This window comes from Lonchura striata, chromosome 5 (genome assembly GCF_050655825.1).
Source record: "Lonchura striata isolate lonStrDom1 chromosome 5, ASM5065582v1, whole genome shotgun sequence".
Classification (NCBI taxonomy): Eukaryota; Metazoa; Chordata; class Aves; order Passeriformes; family Estrildidae; genus Lonchura; species Lonchura striata.
The window spans coordinates 44,851,490-44,876,433 of record NC_140707.1 but is presented as its reverse complement, the minus strand read 5'-3'; the positions used below and the strand labels follow the sequence as shown (position 1 = coordinate 44,876,433).

General features: G+C 35.8%; 1 protein-coding gene across 6 annotated transcripts in view; it reads left to right on the top strand.

Annotated features, from left to right (window-relative positions):
- Positions 1 to 24,944, top strand: part of STXBP6 (syntaxin binding protein 6) — a 91,941-nt gene that overhangs the window by 46,578 nt on the left and 20,419 nt on the right. For 5 of the 6 annotated variants that reach the window (XM_085580423.1, XM_021539318.4, XM_085580422.1 and 2 more), the window contains 2 exons: positions 22,724 to 22,854; positions 24,639 to 24,804. In XM_085580423.1, coding sequence (XP_085436549.1) covers positions 22,724 to 22,854; positions 24,639 to 24,804 — 297 coding nt within the window. Of the gene's footprint in view, positions 1 to 7,189; positions 7,291 to 22,723; positions 22,855 to 24,638; positions 24,805 to 24,944 lie in introns of all 6 variants that reach the window. The other variant, XM_085580426.1, reaches the window with a different exon arrangement.

The following is a 24,944-nucleotide window of genomic DNA, read 5'->3' as shown; positions in this document are numbered from 1 at the left end:
CTTAGGTCAAATAGCTTTTATTCTGGCCAGGGAGAAGGGTGAGGAGTGCAAGAACAGAACAGGAAGAATCCATGCGTGCAACTACACCAGCTGGTGGAACCACATATTTCTCTTGCCTCTAAAGATGTGTTGGAGCATGATGTTGCCATTTTGCAAGTTAGGGCTTTTAGTCTGTACTGAGATCCTAAAGTATCAGGCTGTACTGAGGACTAAAGTATGTCATGGTTGTGAGGGTTTGCGATCCATGTGATAAAAAACAACTTTTCATTAACGACTCTAGCTGCCTTTTAAATGTGATATTTCCTTCTTTAGTCATTTTTCAGTCCTTACGTCACACTAATCAGAGAATGGCAGAACAGCCCATGTTGAAAGGAGACTTAAAATAATTATCTGGTCCAGACTTCATTTGTTAAATAATATATTAAAAAAAATAGTGTGTAGTGAGGCATTGGTATTGTTCAGAGTGTCTGCTGGAATTATCCAGAGGAGCAGCAGCCTAAACAAGTAGAAATGGTGTCAAGAATAGTTTTAACCATTCATGTAGATAGGTAGCACAGTCTTAAAGACTTGAATAACCCGAGGTGTACTACTGCTTTGGACTCAAAATTTAATGATGTCTAGAAAATCTTGTAAAAATTACATGTATCTGTGACTATCTACTGCTCTGCTTTTTCTGTTTATCCATAACCTCTGCTTTCTCACTGTTTCCGCTCAGTCACTTCTTTAAAGGGTTTCATATGGTTCTCAGGTCTGCTTAATGTGAACTTATTAAAACAGCATTTCTTTATTTCAATTTACTTTTTTCTGTCTTTAAAAAACACCTGCATAATTTAGGTCAATCAGCTTGGTTTCATTATGTCTTTCTCCTTTTTGCACAACTGTAATGCCTTCAGAAAATGGAAAAAATGTTTGAAATTCCCTCTTTCTGTGAGTAGCTCCTATTCTGAAACAAATCAGTTGTGGAGAACTTTTTAATCTTCTGATTTGTGGAAGCTTTACTTTGGCAAGGTTTCTGTTTGTTACTTCCACTTCTAAAATATGCCTTTTTCTTTATGATTAATTAATGCATTATTTAGCCATGGCTATTGCTTCTTGAAGAAGTTTCGTCACTAAACATAGTTGTTTCACTTCAAGTTAATTCTTGTTTTAATTTTGCGCACTTCCTTCCTGAATGTGAATATTCACTAGTAACAAGCCATTGTCCACTTGGCACTAGTTCTGCTTAACTCAATCTCCAGCTGTCTAGCTCTGTGCAAGAATCTATCCTTTTCTGAAACAAACTATAACACTAATCCTCCTCTACTTATGCCAACTTCTTCTGTTCCTAACACACACTAGTAACGTTGCTGATTGTTAACCTCATGTGATTATTCCATCCCCTTTTATTTTCCTGCTGTTTTTAAAGAATACACTTTCTGACTTTTCCATCTTGAAGTCAAGCTCTTAATTTTCAATACCTCATCTGCTCTTTTGGACCATATTTTTGTTTTCCTTTGTTTTTCCTTTTGTTTCTAGAATCCTGCTGCAGTTGTAAACCCAGGCTTCCGCTATGCCATTTCCATGAAAATTTGATATGCTATCACTTGGCTTCATTCCAGGTTCAGGAGGAATCACATGGAGTGCATAATTCCTATTTCTTATTTTCCCTGAACACTTTGTCTGCACTTCAGTTGGATGTTTGATGTTTCTGGCAGGTTTTGTGAACTCCATGTTTTCTTAGTGATTGTCTAATAGGAGATCAAAAGATATTCAGTTGATTTGTGTAATATTTGATTAAAGCAATCCTAGGAGTTGCTTGTCAGCTCTGTGCTGGAAGCTTCTGCACATAACAGAAGGGCAGAGAAACTGTTCCTAAAAAATGGTTGGCTATTTTTTGGCCATAGAGCTAGGTTTTAAACTATTTGAAAAAAGTAAGAAGCTTACAGAATAGTGAAGAAATAATGATTACTAGAGCAGCCTTGTAGAGCTGTATTTTTGTCTGTTAATAAATGTTCATTAGGACACATTTGTAGGGATGGAGTACTGGAAACAACTGTGTTGCATTCTTTTAAGTGTTTGACATTCTTCTGTAAACTCCTGTGACTGTGCTCTGGCTTCCTTTCCACCTGTTGAAGTGTATTACTCTTTCCCCCTAGGAAGCTTTTAGGCTTTATTGTTCATGCTTCATTCTCTTTTGCCTATTAATTTCAATGAAAAGAGAATTTACAGACTCTTCAGCTTTTTTTTTGTCCTCTACAAATACCGTCACATATCACAATTAGTCTGTTACATTGTCCATGTGTTGAGGCTTAACATGGAAGAGAGGGGTACAAATTGAATTCAACACACACACCTTCATATGTTTTAAAATTAGCTTTAGACCTAGTTTCTCTATTTGTTATAAGTTTTCTCACAGCATTTCTTGCAAAAGAATACAGATAAAAAATAAGTAATATGGTGACTTAACTTTTTTCTCATAAAATACTTTGTTTCTAATAGTGTGGCATGTTAATAACACAGTTATTCAAACATCTGCATGTATATAGAGAATAGAATAGAAGAAAGGAAAACTTTTTCTGCTTTTAAGTGCTGCCTAAGCAGAAAATTTAATTTAAATCATAACAGAAATGTTGTTGAGGGCTGATATTAAAATTGTTTTTACTAAAATTGCCCTGTTTGAGGGCTGATATTAAAACTTTTCCTATAGTAATAGAAATTGTTTTTTTTTAAGTATGGGGCTTGTTTCATTTTGAGTATATTACAAACATTTCAAGAATTGGATGGAATTGATATTCATAAAATTCTGAAAACTTAATATAGGCACATGCCTCTTTGTCAAGCTATTTCGTGACTGTGCTTTATCTGTCAAAGCAGTCTGACTCAGAGTACACACAGTTACTCCTAGAAGAGGAGTAACTTGACTGACATGTCTTTTATTTTAAGATGTTATTTTTACTGAATCAGTAGTTTCATAATCTAGTTATCAATATTCTTGAAACAAAGGCAGGTACCACCAAGTTGCTATGTGACTATAAGCTTGCATAGGGGTAATTAATACTGTAAAGAAAAGGGGTAGACTGCCCACTTCTGCTGTTTCCAGTATAAATCTAAGAATTCTTGTCTAATTCTTCAGAAGAGTTGTTTGACACTGATGTGGCTGTGATTTATACAGAATTTAGTTCTATCTTATTTGGATAGTGAGTACCAAAAGATATCTTACAAGAACGCTCAAATCATAATGTAGTTGATTGTAGGATTGCCTTTCCACAAGGTGTGGTACTTCCTTATTACCCTAAGTGTTGGCTAGTACTTAGTTTCATTTTTTAAAGCAAGTGGAACAGGATCTTGGTACAGATGTCTGGAAGTATCAGGACTAACTGATGCCATACTGTGCAAGGTGTGCTCAGTAGAGTGTGCAGCCTGCATCTCAAGGTGCAGATGTGTAATTCCTCTGCTCACACCTGCTCTCTGGCCACATCTTTTTAAAGCACAGAATCATCAGCCACAGGTGAGTGAGGCTCAGAACCTCTGGGGCACATGTTCATAGATTTGGTATTTTAGCTTTTGGTAGTCATTGTATTGAAATAGAGTCTGGATTAAGGGACTTAGCAGCGTAAATTAGTATGTACTACAAAGAATATTATTCACTGGAAATTATGATGGCTGCAGAACACCCAAAATGTGATTAAGCAAGGCATCAAGATGCTATTTCTGGACATTTCAAATGCCATGGTGATCTATAGGAGTTTCTTCACCAGTGTAATACAGTATGAAAAGAGTGAATAGTAGAAGTTATAGCAGTAATAAATGAACTTGCATTCCTTTCAGTGTTTATAGTAATGAATTGAACAAGCAAACTGAGGCATGCAAAAGGACGTTGATGTACTAATCTGATGTTTATCAATAGATGCAAACCATGTGTTGGTAAGGCTTAGAATCTGGAAGGGATCATATAATATTTGAGCAGGGAAAGACCATCTCTAAAGAATTTGGTGTACTTTCAAAGGAAATGCAGAGTGACATCATGGGTTAGCCCTTTTCATATGTGCACCTTTGGGATTGTTTTGTTGTTCTGAAGCTCAGAGAATGTTTCAAAATTACATTATTGTCTTCCCCATCTTTTGGGTTGTACTGGTAAATGAGTAATGTACAATTGATTACACTTGTGTAATACGTAAAACCCCAGTCTATGGATTACCATTGTCATAATGCAGTAATAAAATCTAATGGTTTTCTGTTTATGCATTGATGGGAGTTTTTTAACTCTGCAGGGTCATTTATATGATAATCAGTCTTGGCTGTATCTTGTTTGTATTACATATTTCTATAGGATCTCTGTGGGTAGCATTTGTGTCACCTTTCAAGATGCAGATGCTGCTTATGTTATTAAATCCTTTTCATTATGTATTCATTACAGAAGTATAAATAAAAATAGGTTTAATAACAATGGCAAGAGAAATCTACTGCAGTCTGGGATATACAGATGCAATTTGTATAGTCTTGTGCTTCATTTTCTGTTCAGTTCTAAAGTTCATATTCATTAATACAGCAAGAATCCACTATGAATTTGGGGTATAGTTTTTTAAAGTTAAGATTGGCCTTCATAGGATGAAAGAATGAGTTGGTAAAGTCTGGGATTCCTATTAAAGCTAACTGATTAGTATACTATATTGGTAAAGGAAAACCCTGAAAGAGCTATTAGTCTGAGAGCAATGATAGTACATATAGTTTAAGATTCTGATTTGAAAATAATTTGTTGAAAAGTCTAATTATCTTTAATACTTAGGGTATCAGGATTTCTTGCTTGTTGATGCAAAATCTTAAAAAATAGGAGAACTACTCCTCCTGCAAAACACTGTATGTAATACTGTACATTTTATAATTTCTCAAGATACAACCCCTTCTCAGACTTGTTCAACACAGAAGTTGGTCTGAACTGTGTATGTGGAAGGGTAAGGAATTCCAGGAACTTGAAGTAGATGTTGAGATGGCTGATTTTTCTCAAACAGCTACAAGCAGGGATGGAGAGTAACTCAGCCAAGTATCACTCCAGGTACTTGAACTAGCTAATGTTATTCCAGGCCATGGGCTTTTGAATCCATGTTTACTTGCTTCATTGAGAGAAGTACATGCAACTCTGATAGCTGTTTTATCTTTCTCAGTGAAGTAGAACTTGAGATTTTTGTCGTATTGAGGAAGACTCCAGGCATTCTTAAACAGAATTCGTGTTTATACATGGAATTTCTAGACAAATAGGTATGAAAGAGCACACACTGGTGTTTCTCAGGATCCTGGTATGTAGTTCAAACATGTAGTCTCACCCCTAGTGCAACAAATTGTGTGGGGAAACTTGCAAATGTTGAAAGTCAGGATCTTATGTATAGGGAAGACTGCAAGGTGGAAAAAGAGAAGGATGTATCTGAGGCTGAACACAGGACAGGTCTATTACTTAGATTTGTTTTATTTTCAGCTTTCTGGCAATTGACCTGATTTATGAAGAAAATCCTGAAATAATAGCCTTGTTTGATAATGTTAAAATAATTGATCTGCAATAGATCAATTATTAGATACTTAAGTAGAATTTTTTAAAAGTATACTCGCATATTGTGTGTTAGTTAGGCTTTGGTTACCCCAAGAAGTTGTGGATGCCCCATCCCTGGAAGGGTTCAAGACCAGTTTGGATGGTACTTTGGGCAACCTGATCTGGCCTGTCCACATAGCAGAGGAAGATGGAACTAGATGATCTTTATGGTATCTTACAATCCAAACCATTCTAAAATTCTGTGAACTAAGTGTGAATGTGTTTCTGTTTTAATTTGATTTTTCAGATTAGAGTGCTTTATCTTCTTACTGTGATCTGCAATTAAATGCATCTGGTGGATCCCCTTTAGGCATATGTGAAATACAGTATCTTAAGCAGCTTCATAAATCCATGTGTTCTCATTCCTGTCTGATCAGCAGTATCTCTAGCAATAATCCAGAGAATTTGCCTCAGCATTAATATAGGTATATTGGATGAATTTAGTAATATATCCAGTGGTGCTTATTGTACCGGTAGTTGTAAGATTTTAATTATCTATTTCTTGCTGCCTTTTTTTTTCTAACTGTTACAACCAAGGTCTAATTGGCAGTGCTGTCATGGAAGAGTGTACTTAGTGGTCTCTTGTCAGACGTTTTGTTAAGGAGAGAAGTGTCTGGCTAATCTAGCAGTAAAAGACAGGTTAGATGTAAAACATGAACAAAATTCACATGCTATTTTTTTAATGGTATCACATTGTGCTACATTGTGGTGAATTGGAAAATGGATTGGGTCCAAAGGCAAGAGGAGTTATTCTGCAATTGCATTTATAAAAACGAAGGAATTGAGTTGCTTGATGATAGCTTCATATATAACTGTTTGCTGAAAGATATATAGACCCCTTCTTTTAATCTCGTATGTTAAGATGGCATAATTTCAGATAAAGTTATTAGGTAAAATACTTAAATTCATTTCATGTCAGAAGATAGAGTTCAATTCATATATAGTATCTTGAAAAGAATTATAGGAAATACAAGTCAAGAAACTTTTAAATTAGTATTGTCTGTTTTCTTTATGAAAGTGACTTACTGTGATATAACTTTTGACAACTTCATAGTTTCTCACTCAATCTACTAAGTATTGGTTGTTTTTGCTTTTTCTCTCTTGAAATAGTTTGAAACAAGTATTAAATCAACAGGTAGACCACAGCTTGAAGCAGAACTTCAAAAATTACAAAACATTAGATTAGAAAAAAGTCTGTCCACCAAACTGACGTTTGACTGATATTTAGTCAGCTCTTAGTTCTAGTGGGGACTGACATAGTCCAAGTCATGAAATACAAGGAATTAGCTCAATAATGTACTAGGGGATGTGTCAGAAGGGGGGAAAAAAAAAAAAACCAACGGGGGAAAAAAAAAACAAAACCACAAAACAAAAAAAAAAAAGCAAACAGAAAAGAAAAGCCACACAAGTTAAAAACAAGAAATACAAGTCTGAAAGGAATCTGCAAAGCAAGTCCTTCAGCATACATCTTTATTTTATTTCTTTGGTGGCTCTAGGGAGTTGCTATTCTCTCCTTCTCCAATGGCACTGCAGTTTGTGCAGTCATATTACTGATCCAGGTCAGGAACTGATTCAGCTGAAAAATATTTTTATTTTCCTGTGTTCTTTTTCATCCTGCTCACTCTGCAGTCTGGTTCTGCCTGTGACTGAAAGCCATGGCATGGGACAGAGTGAAAGCCAAGGCAATGGAAGGAGGCACCTGACAGCAGTACCTGATTTATGCCAGAGAGGTACCAAACTCTGACCATGACCTCTGCTGCCTCTGCACTGTCGCTCTTGCTTGGTGTTGGTACAAATCCTGGACACATTTATTTCATGCATTTGTCCAAAGCTGTATTTGAATTTATTGAGACCAAATGGTGTCTTCATAAACAAGTTATGTATTTATTAAAATTAAAAAATAAAAATATTATGTTGTAGTAATCAAATCAGGAACAAAGTGAAATTCACAAGACTGATTTACTATGCAAGGGATTTCCTAAGCAGCAACTAATGGTGTTACCCTACTGCTTACTTCAAATGTGATTCCCCCCTTATACTAAAATAGTAATTTCCATTGGCTCCCCTTAATGAATCAGTTATATGTACTAGGATATACACTCAGAGGAACTGAGTGACATAACATCCCATTACATGAAAGAATCTGTTCACAAGCAGAAGAGCATTCTCAGCCACAGAATTAACAGCTCACAACCCAAATAAATAAGTGTTCTGGTTCAATCACCTAAACCTTACAGATGACTAGCCCATTGTAAAGAGGATATCTGACTTGAAACGTTTATTTCTACTGGATTTATGTGAAATATATTATTTATTTCCACAAACTATTGTACTTTAATTGCTAATGAATGAAGTCTTACTAAGTATCAACATTGCTGATAGTCTCAAATCTTCACTTCTATATGCATTGCAATTAATTAACGTAATATGTCATGTATTGCAAATATATCCTTATCTTTCTAAGGGGAAATGTTGATTCTGATTGGCAGTGTCAGGTGAGTTTGGGAGAGTATATGCAATTATTTTTATTGTCACCTTCTAATGCTTGTGCGTATGTAGGGATATCAGTAGGGATATCAGTACAGGACTGCTTTTTTCTAAAGCAGAACTATTGCATCAGATAGCACCCTTTTTCATAGGAGTACAATACTAATGGCTGTGTTCCCATGGGTGGGCAGATGCTTGGATGACCTTTCTGCAAGGTCTTTTTAAAATTAAATTAATTACTTATGTCTGGATATTTTGGCCAACACAGAAGTGTGGAACTGTTTCTGCCCCTTTTTTAGACCCCTTCTTAAATGCCTGGTATGGAGGGGTGTTGTAGCTGTGAAATGTCACTTGACTGATTATGCCTTTCAGCCCTCCTTAAGATAAGTTGATGTGGTTTAATTATTTGATTTAAAGTAATCCGGTCCTGGCTGTATTCTTCTACTTTTGCTAGTCAAATTCAATACCTGTTAATCGGGGAATGTTCAAACATAAAAAATACAACTGAAGCAGATATCCCTTTAAAATATAATTAAAACATAGAGACCTTGCTATTCCCACATTATTGCCCAGTAAGCTATTGAGAAGCTTCTTTTAAAAGTCTGTTCATTATTACTGTATTTCTTGTGCATCATGCTGCTGAATTTTACTAGGGAGAGCAAGACATTAAGACAGAAACCTTCAAATGGGATAAGGCTGCTTTGCTCCCATCCCCTGTAATTTTAGTCCTTGTATCCTTTTAGTCCAAATGCCTTTGCTTTCTTTCCATGATGTAGTTTCTATAGCTATATTCTGGATCATGTTCAACTTCTTGTGTTGGCAGTCTTTGCAATTATACCACATTCAATAAATCTCTGAAAAGGCTAAATTGACTTCTGAAGAGCCTTTTGAAGGCCTCATTACCATCAGTTTTTATCCTGACATGCTAATAGGGACACACCCTTGCACTTGTAGCAGTGCCAACTTATTAAGTACTTGAATACCTGTTCCTATAGCATCTAAATTTTCTGGGGTAGTGCTCATTTCTTTTAGTATCAAATAGCATATTCTGTATAGCTAAATTGACTTCTAAAGAGCCTTTTGAAGGCCTCATTACCATCAGTTTTTGTCCTGACATGTTAATAGGGACACACCCTTGCACTTGTAGCAGTGCCAACTTATTAAGTACTTGAATACCTGTTCCTATAGCATCTAAATTTTCTAGGGTAGTGCTCATTTCTTTTAGTATCAAATAGCATATTCTGTATAGCTGTGATAGTCAGTCTGTGAAAACCAAGAACTAGGATGCAGATGTGTTCACTTAAGAACTGTTAAACCAGCTGATGCTGCAATGTACTGCTTGTACATAGCTGTTTCCAACAGACAAAACCTTTTTTAGATTCTTAGGTAATCTTGTGGATTTAAGATTTTTTTTTTTTTTAGTTCATGTAAGAGAAAACCATTTCAGTTTTCTCAAATTTGGGAGGACAGTGGGCACCTCTTACTGATGCCACGGGAAATTTTGCAGCAAGCGTTATGAACAGCTCTTGCAGGAGTTAGGCAACTCAAATGATAGGTACTAATTACTGTGTCCCAGGGGTTCTCAGGTATTCTCATGTCCCATTTTCTGTTTCATGAACAGAGACTTAAGCTTTGAAAGACAAGTTGTTTCTTCTTGAAAAGCTAGTGACAGAAAAAGTGCCAAGTAAGGAAGGGATGGCGTAATGATTTCAATATGTAATTTTAATTAAATTTGAGTTCTCAAATGCTCATCTGAAAAGATGGAATGGGGAATAAAACCCCTTAAAGCAAGATGTCCTATTCTTGATGTTTTATTTATGTATTCCAGGGTGAAGTACAACTACTTTGGTTTTGGTAGAACATCTTACCTAGTAGCAGAATGCTGTTTTGAGTGAGTGTAAGCTGAAATGGTTGTATTTGCAATGGGTCACTAACTGGGAATAACTACCAGATGGAAAAGGTAGTGGAAATTAATATTTTGAAACAATGTAAAATTTCTCATTAGGAGAATTAGCCTGTAGGGTTGGCTGTGGGGTTTTTTTTCTCCCTTCCCCCACCCCCCTTTTTAAGGTGCTATGTCTAACTCCTGCAATTAATGTATACTTAGGGGTAAGTAAGCTATTGAATACTGATAATTTTTTAAAACTTGTATTTCTAGGAAATGTCTCTTAAATTTCTCTCTGGAGCAACTTAATATGATACAATAGCTTTATTGGTACAGTCTTGGGATTTGGAAATATCCACTTGATTTTCCAACCTTCACTAGGAGACAGGGTCAGACCTGCAGAAATTATGATAGCTGTCGACAATATGCTTGTATTGTAAATTCTTCAAAGCTGTGAAAGCAAGTCTTTAGAGTGTGAAGCAAACCCTGTGTGTTTTTTTAAGTACACAGATTTTTGCATTTTTGTTTGAAGCATTTTTTAAATTTCTGTTCCCAGCTTATATCTCTAATCTGAAATTTATTTATTCAGTAAGGTTCTAGTATGCAAAAGAAAGCAAAATAAATAGGTTTGTTGAATAGGTTTGTCTTTGCAGGGACTAATTTGTGATTTTTATTGCTCCTATGGAAAAATAGTAAATGCTTTTCCCTTCTATAACAGAAATTCTTCAGCAACCATTCTGTTTAATTTTTTTAGTTTCTAAGGTATTCAATCAATACTCTGAATTTTCTAGAAGGAAAAGGTCTGGAAGTGCCCTGTATTTTCTTAGTGGGTATAGGACAGAGAAACCAACTATAAAGGCACCACATTTGGCTTGCTTTGAATTACCTCTGTCTCCTTAAGATGTGTCCTTATCTGAAAGAAACAAAACATTAAAGTGATTCATTGTTTAGAGCTTATTTGTACAAAAAATTGATTCCTAACATTGAGAGAGCCAATCACAAAATATAGATCTTAATAATAAAACAAGTCTTTATGCAATGTAGTGAGTTCTTCCAGGCTGAACAAATCAAAGCAGTTATTTATTGCTGAAGCAGGACACAGTTTGGCACTGCAGGGATGGAATTGTCCTCAATTTATACAAACATAAAATATTAGCCTTAGGCCGTGTGTTTAAGACAGTGGTCTGGAGCTGTTTTCTCCTGAAACATTGGGCTCTGAGACATGAAGCTCTGATCCAGTTCTCTCTTGGTGTCTGGGCCTGGCTGGCTGGGAAATGGTGCAGAAGAGAACCATTAGGAGAAAATAGATTGTGACAAAGCTCCTTGTCTGTTCTCCTTTTTTCTTGACTTAAGAAGATTGTCATACCGTTGTTGCAGTGCTCTGATAGAAAAGGGAAGTGTTAGGAGTCTGAACTGTGCAGACAGTAGTTATGTGTAATACAAATGTGTGGTCTAAGCATTGAGAAACAGTGATAAATGGGCTGCAGTCCTGGATCTCCCAGCCCCACTTGCTGCAACTGTGTAGAGCAGAGCCCAGTAAAGTAAATAACCTTTGATTAGAAATGAGACTTTCACTTGCTCATACCAGTATGCTTTAGACTTTTACAATGTTCTTGTCACTGCTCAGCATTTTCCTTTAGCCACGTTGAGTCTGTCTTTGTCAGATAACTGTTACTTAATCTTCTCTCCATTTTATATTTCTTTCCTTTTTAGTATTGGATAATATATATTGTTGAAATGATAAGTGATTCCTTTTAAAATTTATGATAGTACAGTCTTTGCAAACCTTCTGACTCATATATTGTGTTTAGTATTCCTGGTTTTGCTTGTAAGCTTGAACTTTTTAACTGGAGTTATATGGATTTGTTTCTGTGGTACCAATAATGCCTTGCTCATAAACAATTCAGAGGGATAGCTGGCTTCCAGGCTAGAATAGTCACTCTTGAATGTGTATAATTGTCTCTGCATGAGAAAAAGTTATTACGTAAGAATATTGGTTAAAGGAGATTTTTTTTCTTATTTAGATGGGAGTGGTCTTAATAGAAGACGGGGCAAAGGAAGCACAGATAATTCAGTGTTAAATTCTCTATTTTAGGAAGAATGTAAAACAGTGTTATACTTAGAATATAGAAGATGATATGTTTCAAGATAAGATATGTGTTTTTCTTAATTTTTGGCATAACTTCAAAAATATGTATCCTGGCTAAAAATGCAAAAAAAATCAAACTCATATAAATTGAGATGGCTGGGGTAAGGGGCAGAGGAGAGGAGTCTAAAACGTGTTTACTACAAATAGGTATTCTTTGGCTTTCACGTAAGTCACTATTCTCTGAAGTAAGTCCTGGTTCAACTCTTTAAGTGGCATTTAGGCATTAAAAACTAGAAATAGATTGCTTGTAATGCTTACATTTATTTTACTGTTACACTATTCTCCAGGACTTATTTTTTATAAATTTGAGGGTTCTTTATAAATCATAAACAACATTCACTGGAACCGCTTGTGGCGCTGAAGTTACTTCTCTTCTTGCTTTGGCTGAACTTCATTGTTCTTTTGCTTCTTTAATCCATAAAACATCCAATCTTAAGTCCTTGGTATAGACAGTCATGAAAGGATTGGTATTGATTGCATCATCAGTTGATGAGTGGGTATAAAGGCCATGTGTGTAAATTAGGATTGGACTGGGACTTGCACCTCTTGACAGCCTGTCAACCAGCTGGACAGATAGCATAACATATTGTAGTCTGTCAGAGGGACTTCATGTCTTCTGTCTTTAGTAAATGCTAAAGTTCTCACTAAATAGGGTATCTTTAGTTAACTCAGTTTTACTTTTAATGTGTTGATAGTGATACACCAGAAACTTACAATTCTACAGTATTTAATTTTTTTAAATCTGAGATGACAGTGTCATATTTTTGTGTAGCATTACAAAAGTGTTATTCACTAAAATGAATACTTTTGAGGGATCAATTTAGTAATGTAAATCACTGGACAAAGTTGTTGAAGCGTATTCTAATTGACAAAATGTACAATTTTAAAGGAAAATTATTTTCTTCAGGAAGTTTTGACCCTTTTTTGTTGATCAGCTCTCATCATATGATTTTTGAATGTTAAGCTTAAAAAGTAGCTATATGTGCCATTGATCTATGTGTACCTTTTTCTTAATGCTTTTAAGCTCAGAAGTCAATATATTCTGTAAATTACATTCTGAATGTTATGACTTTAGTTCTTAGTTGATTGTTTGATCACATGGCAAATGTCATTTCAAAGGACATTAGACAGTAAACTTTTCCTTACAGTGACTTAACATCTGTATCATTAATTGATATACCAGGAAATTACTAACCTGCAGTGAAAATACATAATAGCATTACTAATAGGAGGTGAAGAAAGTAGTGTCAATTTACTTTATGGTGGTGTCTTTGGAAAAGTTATTTTTAGACTATTGGAAGAATATAAAAATCTTAGGCAATAATTAACTTTATACATTTGTACACTTGCAATATTGCTCTAGTATAGAGATTGACAACAAAGAATCATAGAATGCAGTAAAATTTTGCAGTATCTTCTAAAATATATCCTTAATTCATGTAGAATAAGCAGAAATAGTTCATGGAGTATCTTAAGGGAAGTGCTTTGATGTAACTTCTGAATTCAGAATTTACTTTCTAATTGCCAAAGCTGAATATGAATGCATGTGTTGCAGTGATACTGATTTGCTATGCAAAGATATTACTCAGGACACAGTCTCATGTTTTTGTCTGCAGATACTAATAATTTCAGTAATGCAACTATATTTTCATTTAAATTTTTATAATAAATATTTATATTGGACTTTTTTATTTTGAAAAGGCCAGTTGTTGTCTTTTGAGGCGAACATGGCTAGCTGCTGGTCTCAGAAGCTACCACTATAGAGGTTTTATATGTTCAAGACTTTTGGCAAGCTTAGAAAAAATTTTATTTCACAAAGAGTAATGGCTTAAGGAAACTGAAAAACCTGTGGTGGTATTATTGCTACTACTACTACTACTTGGTAGCTCAATTAAAACCATTCTGTTCATCATAGCAAATTTTAGTGTAGTTCCAAGCCCTTGAAAAACACATTGATACATTTAAACCAAACAATTTACAGTCAAGATGACAGATTTTCTTCTTTGCCACACCATTTGTCTAGTTTTATCAATGAGTATTTATGGATGATTCTAACATGTTAATTATGGGACAGCCTTCATGGATTAGGCAGCAGACAAGCCAACAGTCATGGTGATTCTTGACTGGAACTGTGCAGTGGGAAGAAGCTATTAGCAGCAAATTTACAAGCTATGAGGCTTAGAATAATATATTAATACTGTGTATTAGAGGACAGAAAAATCAAGCAAATGCTCCACTATACATAAAACTTTAGAAGAGACAGAGGCCTTTCTCTTTCTGGATGGAATTTTCTGTATTAGAGGTATATGAAGCAGAGAATAAAAAATATATTCCCAAGAAGTCATAACCAACTGACAAAAAATCCCTTTTTACAAAGACAGCTTCAAATACAAAAATGCATGTAAGTTGCATAGTAATACAGTTCATACAAGAAAAATAGCAATTGTTTTGTGTATGTTGAAAATCCAGTTGTTAGTCCTGGTGTTTGGAGATTCTTCCATTTCTTTATATTAGTTTAATTCTGAATGGAGGGAAGAGAAAAAAATGTATAGCCTGGTAGAAATACCTTGGATTTTTCTTTTACTTTATTCTCCTCCCTTAAAGTACTTGCAGTTTTTACAGAGTGGTCAGCACAGTAAAAATGAGTGACATAAATGTTTAGAATATAGAACTTGATCAGAAGTAAATGCTGACAGCAAGAGGGCAGTTAAGTTGAATAACAGAGTTATTTCTGTTATTCACACAGAGTAGTGTTTAATTTCTGTGTATTTTTAGAGTTCATTCAAGCTCTCACTGTAAGATTATGGAAAAATTATTTAAATTGAAAATTGCAAATCAAATTTAATTTGAAAATCTGCTCAGTGCAAGGCTCTTAAACACTATGTTTGGCATTACAGAATTGGACTGATTTTAAGTGTTAGACCTGGAGCTTTCAATAATTAAGTAATTCTAAAGTAAAATATTTGTGAAGGAAAAATTTGTGTTACATAAAACTGACACTAGAAGACAGAATACGGTTAGCTCATTACATTAATGTTCTACATTACAGTAGTAAATTGATGCTTGTAAAGGAATTTATGAATACCTGAGTAGATCCAATATCCCTCACTTAGATGGGAATAGTCTTGTAGCAATGTAGCACAGCTTCCACTGTCCTTGTAGGCAGTAATTTGTATAGCAGAGGTGGGCTGCGAGGTGAGAAGAGCTGAGAGGACCAAGGGGCTCAGAGATGTGATTCTGTGTCCCCTCAGTGGCTCAGTGTCATAATGGGATGGCTTTTGGTGGCATGGTGGGTGTGGAAGCTGATCCTGCAGCCAGTCCTAGTTCATTTCCTTTTCCATTGTTGGGATAACAGGATGTGCTGTGTCCCGCAGGTGGCAGGTGATATCAAATTGAAGGGGACGGAGGTAGAACTAATAAGATGGCTCTGGATGTGGGAATGGGGCAACAGAAAGGGACTTCCTGTTGTTTGGCTGAGATAAATGTGAAATCCTGCACCTGGTCTGCAGTAATTCACTGCCTGGGGTGAGGGCTGCCTGTCAAGTCTGGAGAAGAGAGGAAAAAATCCCCATAGGAAAGGAAGTTCTTCATTTGGTGTACTATCTTTTGCAATTAAGTAACCTCACTGAATGATAATATTGATGATAAAATGTCATAAGACAAAAAAGCTGCAACGTCAGATTTCATTTTTCAGTTTGTGCATGTCTTTCAGTCTGCTTGTGTTTAGAGTTCATAAATCAAGATATATAGTTTTAAAAACCTGTCAATATTTTTTGTGGGCCTCTTCACATTTTCACAGTCTTGCCAGGTAACAAATTTGCCTTATCATATGCTGGTTTACACCCCAATTTCTACTGTAGGAAAGCTGAAAATCAGTTAGAAGGGTTAAGTACAGGGAGATGTAATGAGCACTGTAAAATACACCACTCTTGCTGCATTTTGCATAAATGCATAGTGACAAAAGTGGGAACAAACCTTCAAGACATTATAGTGTTGCTTGTAGTATCAGTTCTCTCTATGTTCAGATTGTTGGCAATTTTTCTGGATTTCTTATACCCAGGCTGTGTTCTTACGGCCTTTTTCTTTTTGGAGAATTATCTGTCCTCCAGATGCTAATAAGGTTTTGGACTTTTTTGCATTATTGGAACTTTGTATTTTTCCTCTCCTCATATATGGTGGAGCTTCTTTTAAATTTGACTGCAGTACTACTAATGTTCTCTGTAGAACCACCCACCAAGACAGAAGGCAGCTCCATCCATTATAAATCTTGTACCAACATTCACAGCATGGCTAGAAGCTAAAGGGTCATGTCTGATGTCTCAAGTTCAAAATGCTGAGTGTCCTAGATAGTGAAACTACTTTAAATATTTAAGATTATAGATCTCTCTGATTGAGACTTTCTATATGTTTCATGCCTGTTCTTTGGGTGTTTTTTTTCTCTTTTCTTAGTCTTTCAAACTGTTGCATTTATCTGCTTCAGAATATCTTTAGTCATAACCTTTCAAATCTAGGAGAAATCCGGATCTGAGGAACTCTTCTTTTTTCCTTCCACCTCTTTTTAATTTGGCTATAAATATAAATGTATTACTAATACACAAAATCTGCAAAAGAGAATAATTGGATTTTCCCCCTCAAGGCCTGTTATTAGTGTACTGTGTCTAGGCACACTAATGGATATTGCTTTAAAAAAAGTATACTTCCCTCAGTATAAGTTTCCTTTACCTTATCTTTTGTGTACTGTCAACTAATTTATGCTTTCACTGCCTGTAGGAAATTGGTCCAAGAGAGTCAGGCAAAACACATATTTTCAAATAATTAATATTTATCTACTTGGGCAGATAAAATCCAATTGTTCAGATACTTGAAAAGAAAAAAAAAACAGCAGTAGTGCTTTTAACAGACATGGGTTTATTTCTGGCTTCATGGCAGTTTTTTTTTTCAGATTGGGTTTTTCCGTTTTATTGTTTTATTTATTTTTTATTGAGTTTTATTGTTGGCATTTACAGATGATGGACAAAATTAGTTCTGTCTACACAAACTTGTTGAATAACACTTCAATATTGACCTGGAGCCCAAAATAAAACTTTAAAATGTTTTAAAACTTTAAAACTGATTTATTTTCTCTTTTGGCTTTATATCACATTTCAGCTGTACTTTTAGGTACCTCCCCGCTGACACATTTCTAGGGTGTTTATTGGTTTGGGGATGTGTGCATGAGTGTGTTTGAATTTCTTCGTAGCTTTAAGTGGGTGAAGTCTGACAGGCTTTTTTAGTTGTCTGTATTGAGATTTAGATGTTTTCATACCATGTGTGTACGTGAAGGGTTCTCTAGAATTCTCTTGGACAGTTTGAGTTACAAGTGTATGGAATAATTTGCCTGCTGCTGTTCTGACTGAGGCCCATTGTACAGCGAAAGCTGGGGATTTTGTCTTGAATGGCTGTAATAGTCCTTTCTTACATCTGGTAATGGAAAGTATTTTCTTTAGTATCAGTCTCATCTGCTGTATTTTAGGTCATTGATTCAGTGTAAAATCAAGAAAAAAACAGTTTTCTAGGTAACTTTAAAAGCTCCAGTAAACCCTCTATCCTGTTACAACAGGATTCTCTTAGAATGTAGGATCTTAAAAGTTGTTGGCCAGTTTGTTTCAGAACCTGAAGCCTCTCAAGTCACCTGAGCAAGCTTAGAAACGAAGCACTATTTGTTAAATACATGCTCATTGTATGAGTTACTGAGTAACAAATTCAAGTTTTAATTTTCCAGAGCCTCTTCCTGCCTCTCAGGACACTTGCTGTGAAGTTCAAACATTGTTTTCAGGCTGGTGAGGTAATTCCTAGTGTACTCTCTGCTAAGGATGCACATCTGTTAACTTGCATGGGAATTATGCCAAATTCCGCTTCAGTTCACAAGTACTTTTGTGGTATTGATTTTAATTGGTTCCTCACAGTTTCAGGTTCTGAAGTGACCAGAATGTGATAAAAGGACAGCCCACACATGTATTCAGTGTGGTCTGTGTCTTCAGCCTTGATTTCTAAGCTAAATTGAAGTGAGATTTTCTGCAGTGTGCATACATGCTTACAAGGTGATTTTAAAGTATGCTTGCTGTTCAGCAAAGTCTGTGTAGAATGCTGCCTTCCTTTTAAGGAAAGGAGAGCAAAGAAGATTGAAGGTATAAGTGATCCAGAAAAATAGTATGAACTGAAATTCTCAATCACCAAATACTCTCCAGTTAAGAGACAAGGCTCTATCATGCCAGGACAAGGTGAGCTACTAGTCTGAAATGCTCTAGGTCAGGATCTGCTTGAGCTCTATTCTAATTGAGTGGTCCCTGATGAAAATTTTGGTGTCTGGGTTGTGAGAAATTCATCATTCTTCCCTGGGATCTGGCTGGAATGTCTGTTATTTTTCCCTACAGTGACCCTGCTTTGGTAGATCTGCTTGAGCACCATGCTGTCCTCTCAACTAGGTTTTAACTAAAAACATACACACAATAATTCTGCTGGCTTTGACTAGAAATATCTTGAGTCCTCAAATGCAGCTGACTGTCCTCAGGAAAAAGGAGGTGGGAAAAGTTTGAAAGTTAGCTGCTTTGCAACATAAAGTAGTAAAAGGCAATTCAAACAAAACCTGGAAGTTCAGTCATCATTCTGGAAGTGAAAATGTGTTTAATAAGATTCCTTTGCAGATATTTGCAGTTAAGCAGAAGCTTTCTTTCTGGAGACAAAATGGAGTCTGCCATTCTTGCCACTGTTACCTACATTTGTCTATATAACTGCCACTATGAAAAGCAGTTGCCTTGATAACAGTAACTTAAACTATATTGCTGTAGTATCTTAATAATAAAATTTGGATAGAAATGAAGGATGAGTAATAGAAATGAGGAATGGATATGGATGATGGGGGATTCAGGTATTTGAATAGTATTCAGGTATTTGAAGGACAAGTAATGTAAACATTGTTCTGTGAAAAAGAAAAATCTCTGGGGAGAAAAAAGACAAGGCATTTTGCCTCTAAGTAGCAGTTTTTTATTAATACAGTCATGTTGGAAAGCATACAGACTCACTTCAGGGTTATAACACTTCATGGTGTCATACGCATGAACAAAAAAAAGGCATTTCTTCATTGCAACTCAAAGCAATATTTTTTAATTTAAATTTTTTAATTTAAATTCACCAGAACACATTTTTATCTAATCCTTTATCTTGGGTAGATACAGCAAATATCTTAACCCAGTTAACCAATATTTTTTTAGTACTTGATTTTTCTTTTACTGATAAAGATAACTTGCATGTAGAAAGAAAATTTATTACTTACATAAAACTTCATTTCAAACATTGTATGAATATATGATAATTAAGAGAGAGGCATTTCATATATTTTTATCCTGAAGCATGAGGCTGGCAACTTGTTACGGGCAGTGATGCAGTAGAACGGATTTAAGCAGACAGATGATGCGTATTGTTATCTGAACTAGTGGGAGGGGCTGTGGGAAAACCAGTATGTGTTTAGACTTAGGAGTAGTTTGCCTCTTTTGTATCTGAAAGCTTCTCTTTCTTCCAATTTGATGTCAAAACATTATGCTGTGCCTAAAGAAACAGAAGGAATTAATGTTTGGTTATACTGCTGTGTATTCAGGGCCATTTACATCCTCATGTCCTATTTGGCAAGTGGAGAAGGTGGGACTGTGCTGCTTGTCCCTGCTTTCAGCTCCTTAGATCCCAGATGGTGAGAAAGCAACACTGTCAAATGAAGGAAAGAGGAAATATGGGCAAAAATAGGAGATACCATTCTGAGAAGTCAGTCCTCAACTTATGAACATTTTGACACCTGGCAAGACTGGACCAGCAAGTGGAAATTTAAACCTGCCCTAGTTTTAGCTGGTTTTGTTTATTTTCAGTGAGGCTAGCTGTCTTTTGCTGCAAACACATCTTTTCTCTGTACCTAAAAAAACGTTAATCCTGGAAGTAGCAACACAAGTCTAAATTCTTTTTGCCACAGTCTTCTCAGAGCATCCCTTTGTATTATAGATACTTGAGGTCTAAGAAGTGTGGTGGGTGTGCAGGAGGTAATAGTTGGACAATTGCAGTGGGAAGGCTCAAGGTTTTAGAATTAATTCAGACTGCACATTAAGTCAGTATTAGTGAAACTGTTCTGAGAAAACATGAAACACTGCAAGTTTTGCTGCTCAAACTCAAAGCCAGAATTGATAGGTAGCAAAGCTCACAACCATCATGTAAAGCAGACTAGAAACAGTTTTCCTAAAATTCACGTGGTATCATGAATATCAGTTCATGATAAAACTAAGACAGTTTCATGAATATCTGGATCTTCCTCCTCATGACCTAAATAAGTCAGAATGCACCTGTTTGCTCTATCTTAATTCTCAGCTTCTTTTTTCTTATTGTCAGGAAGTTATTGTAGGAAAATCTGACATTGCTTGCCAGGACCATACTTTGGGGACCATGTGACTTGAACAGTAGTAGCTTGAACTACCTTGTAGCCTTGCAGAACAGAGTAATACACACTTCTGTCATAACGATTAAGGAGATATGTTAGTGTCCTTTCCCCTGCCTAGTCTTCATTTCCTTGCTTTGGGAAGAAAATAGGGAGGATAAGATTTTGAAATGGGGGAAAAAACAATTGTAAGGTTGTTTTACTGACAGAAGGAAGAGCTTCTTATGCTGGAGGAATAGAGATAGATCATCTTTTCTTGCCTTTTGCTCTGGAGTTACATAGGTGAGAATAGCAAATGGGGGCCAGCCCTCATAGATATCTTAGTGTCTTTTCTTTGAGGCTTTGTACTTTGACATTTGAAAGAAAACCCAAAAAATATTTCTTTCTCAAACTTCTGGGGCATTTTACAAGTTACTTGTGCTTTATTCTCTGTGACAAGATTGCAGAACGACTGGACAAAGATACAAAAAAGTCACCAAACCTCACAATGTCTTCCATCATAAATTGCTGTAGCTGATTTCTCACACATTTTCTTACTTCACCAATAACGATGTTGCTTAAAAAGAAGAAATCTTATTTCCATGTACGACATGTAGAAATGCCATATGAGCCTACCATTTATTGATGAGTTCCATAGAAATATATTCTGTCCACACTGCTACAGCTTTTTATTTTGAAGGCATAGTGTTACAGTTTTTAAAAAAGGCAAAGCAAACAAAAAACCCACTTAAAATTGAAGCATAACTTAAATATTGGCTTTTATTGAAATAGATAATGATTATGTAAGGTCTTAGCAAAAGTGCCTAAATAATTTGTCAGAGAGAGACTGTATCTAGGTATATGTAATTGCTTCCACATTTTTTCATTTTCTTCGAAAATACTTTTTTCGTGTTTGCAAGATAACTCCCACTCAGTGGCTGGTGAAATGCTCTAGTTTTTTAAGCAATATAATGAGCAGCTAGTGAGGATGGTTTTCCCAGCTGCCAAAGGGTTTCTCAGAGTTACAGTGACTGCCATATTACTGTCAAGCTGTCATGGACTAAGTGATGGTTTTAGAGCATGTTTGGTGGGTTTGTGTGTAGCTGGTTTTTTGAATGCTATAGAAATGCTGGCTGTTTCCTAAAATACTAAGACACGAAAGGTGAAATGCAACTAGATCTGTTTGGCTGTGTACAGTAATCATGAGTATGAGATGTAAAGGAGGAGCTGCTGTTTTCCCGAAGGGAAAAGCACCATGTAGCTTAAGACTGAATTTCTGCCTAACATGATGACATACTCAAGGTCCTTATAGGTTCCTCCATAGAAGAGTAGCCCTCTTGGCCTCTCCCGGCATTATGTGTTGGATGATACAGAAACAATCATCTAATCAAGATGCTTTTCATCACTAACAGGCATTTTTGGGAGGTGATGAAGTTTGGAAATGTAATGTGAATCTTTCACTGCAGTGCAGAGTGCTAATGGCTCCAAAGACAAAGCTGCTGTTTATGGATTATTAAAAATCCTATATAGAGAAGTTTGGAGAAGTAGATTTTGGATATGTCAAACAAACCAGTTTCTGGAGATGCTGAGATTAGACATTTAGTATTTAAATATCATCTGTAAAATTTGATATCCAAGAAATCTGGAGAGGGACTTTTTACAAGAGCATGTAGTGATAGGAGAAGGGAAAATGGCTTCACACCGAAAGAGAGTAGATGTTAGGAAAAAAAGTCTTTACTAGGAGGGTGGTGAGGCACTGGGATGGGTTGCCCAGAAAGATAGTTGATGTCGTGTCTCTGGAAATGTTTAGGACAGAGCAGCTGGAGATCTGAACAACCTGGTCTAGTGACAAGTGTCCCTGACCATGGCAGGAAGATAAGAACTGGATGATCTTTAAGGTCCCTTCAAGCCCAGGCCATTCTGTGATTCTGTAATTGTAAGAATGAAATGGAAAGACCTTTGCTGTAGTTTGGGGGATTTTTGCCGGATTTTGGTAACTTAAGTTGATAACAGCTAAAATATATCCAGTTTTGAGTACTAAACAGCTTGTTTGGCATCATACCACCATTCTGACAATAAGGAATACGCTTTGCAGTGTGTTATCCTGGAAAGATAATGCATTCTGCTGTCAGAATGGGTGACATGTGAAGTAAACAGCATGTTCCTGAATCACAAAGCCCATTTCAGGTATATGTTTTTCTATATGTTCAGTGACGAACAAGAAACCAGCTCAAGCATCTATTACAAAGGTGAAGCAATTTGAAGGCTCCACATCATTTGTCAGGAGAACGCAGTGGATGCTCGAGCAGCTTCGCCAGGTCAATGGTATAGACCCTAATCGGGTGAGTTTGAACAGTTTCCTAGAAAATGAATTGTGTTTTTATGTAACCGATTTATGAACCAGGCATTCTTTCTATTCAAAAGGCATCTGGAAATATAAGATACAGGTTTAAGTGCAAATTCTCAAAAAAAGAAATAAGTGGAATATGTGAAGTAAATTTTAATGGGAAACATGGGAGGAGGCTAAAGCTCAGTCATATGGATTTTTTCTTCTTGTCTTTCCATACTTTCCTTATTGCTTTCTCTTTCCTTTGGGAAGAGCAAATTAATAGTTTGTTTGCTTCAGCTTTAAGCCTCTTGGGGTCTACTTTGGCATGCAGCTGTGCTGTGAGATAGAGCAATAGGTAGAAGTAAGTACAGAAGAGGTTGCTGAGATTAAAGTTTGTGAAATCTTGTGAATCCTGCATTTTTTCTAGGACAGTCCTTTCCTCAGATATTCTGGCATTTCTTATCTTATGTTAGAAAATGTGGTAATGTCCTTTAGCTACAAATGGCAAATGAACACCGATTTAAACAAAAAACTACAAAAAATAAAATAAATCAATCCTGTATTAAATAGTTGTGGAATTATCCCTTTAATTTGGGCTATGCAGCCCACCTTGAGCTATCTCAAGACAAAGTTGTAGTAATATGTGTTAGGCTTATGAATACAATTCTCCACTACTAAAACAACATACTTAGAAGTTAAAAATGTGGCTCATGCTATGTGCTTACAAAGTGATTTAGTGTTCTTTTTATAGCAAAATATTTTTGTGACTAACTCCCTTGGTTCCTTCTAAGTTGAGCTCTGATCAGCCACCTAAGTGTCTTAACTGTGGTGCACCAAATTGTCTCTACCCAAGTCTTAGTTCTTAAGTGCCTAGTACCAAGTCTAGTTACTACCTAAAATTTGGTATAAAAAAGAAGCCCTTGGCCACTGCCCTATGCCTAAGGAGTGGAATTATATTTTGTGTGGGTAAAAGAACTATGAAAAAAAGCGAAATGACAAATAGATAAGGGACAAGAGTTTTAGGTCCTTTTACAGCATCTGCTATGCAGCTAGGTACATAACAGTTTGAAAGTCCCACCAAGCTCTTAAGCTTAGAAATGTTTCTTTCAAACTTCTCTCCCTGTGAACTCCTAGTGTCAACAGCTGGAGAAAAACATTTTCTAGATTACATTGCAAAACAAAGGTTCACAAATATGAAATATAAAGCATGACTTCTTGCATAAAATCCTTTTATTTTGGCAGCCGAATCTGAATTGGAGCTGCACTGTGATTTGTTCTGGGAGTGGCCTTTTGCTCATGTTATCCCGAGTCCTTTGAAACACTTCACAAAAATGTATTAAATACAATAACTATGACTTATTATTTGCTTAAGACTTAGCTTATTTGTTCGGTTGAGCATGGAGAGCAGAGCCACATCTTCTATAAAATAGTGTGACCATAGATTTTGTATTGAGAGATATAAATGCTTGCATAATATAGAAGACACAAATAATTATATATCTGAAGATAGCAATGGTTTCTTATGAGAATTTGTCTTTTAATGTTTTGATCTAAATTATTTTTGCCAAAATATCCAAGATTTGTTTTTTGTCAATGCTGACTATTCCTCATTGAAAATAATAGTAAAAAAACCCTTCCTGTTTGGTCTTTTTCATTCAAAAATATGCAGTAATACCAGGATGACTATTAGTTGCATGACCTTTCTACTTTTTGCAACACAATACATTTTAGAAAATACCTTTCTCAAAATCATTTTTAAAACTGGAATAACAACAGTCTTATTTTTTTTTCTTCTAGGATTCCCCAGAATTTGATTTACTATTTGAAAATGCATTTGACCAATGGGTAGCAAACACAGCTTCAGAAAAATGCACATTCTTTCAGGTTCTACATCACACTTGTCAGCGATACCTTACAGACAGGAAGCCAGAATTTATCAACTGCCAGTCTAAAATTATGGGAGGTAAGTGAATCAAAGCTTAATACTTTGCAGTTGGATGTGAAATGATCTGCATGTGATTTATTCTCTGTTCAGATAAGCTTGCAGCCTAATGACATCTTGAAATCATGGGTCTGAATATGCTAACTTAGCAGTAAACTTCT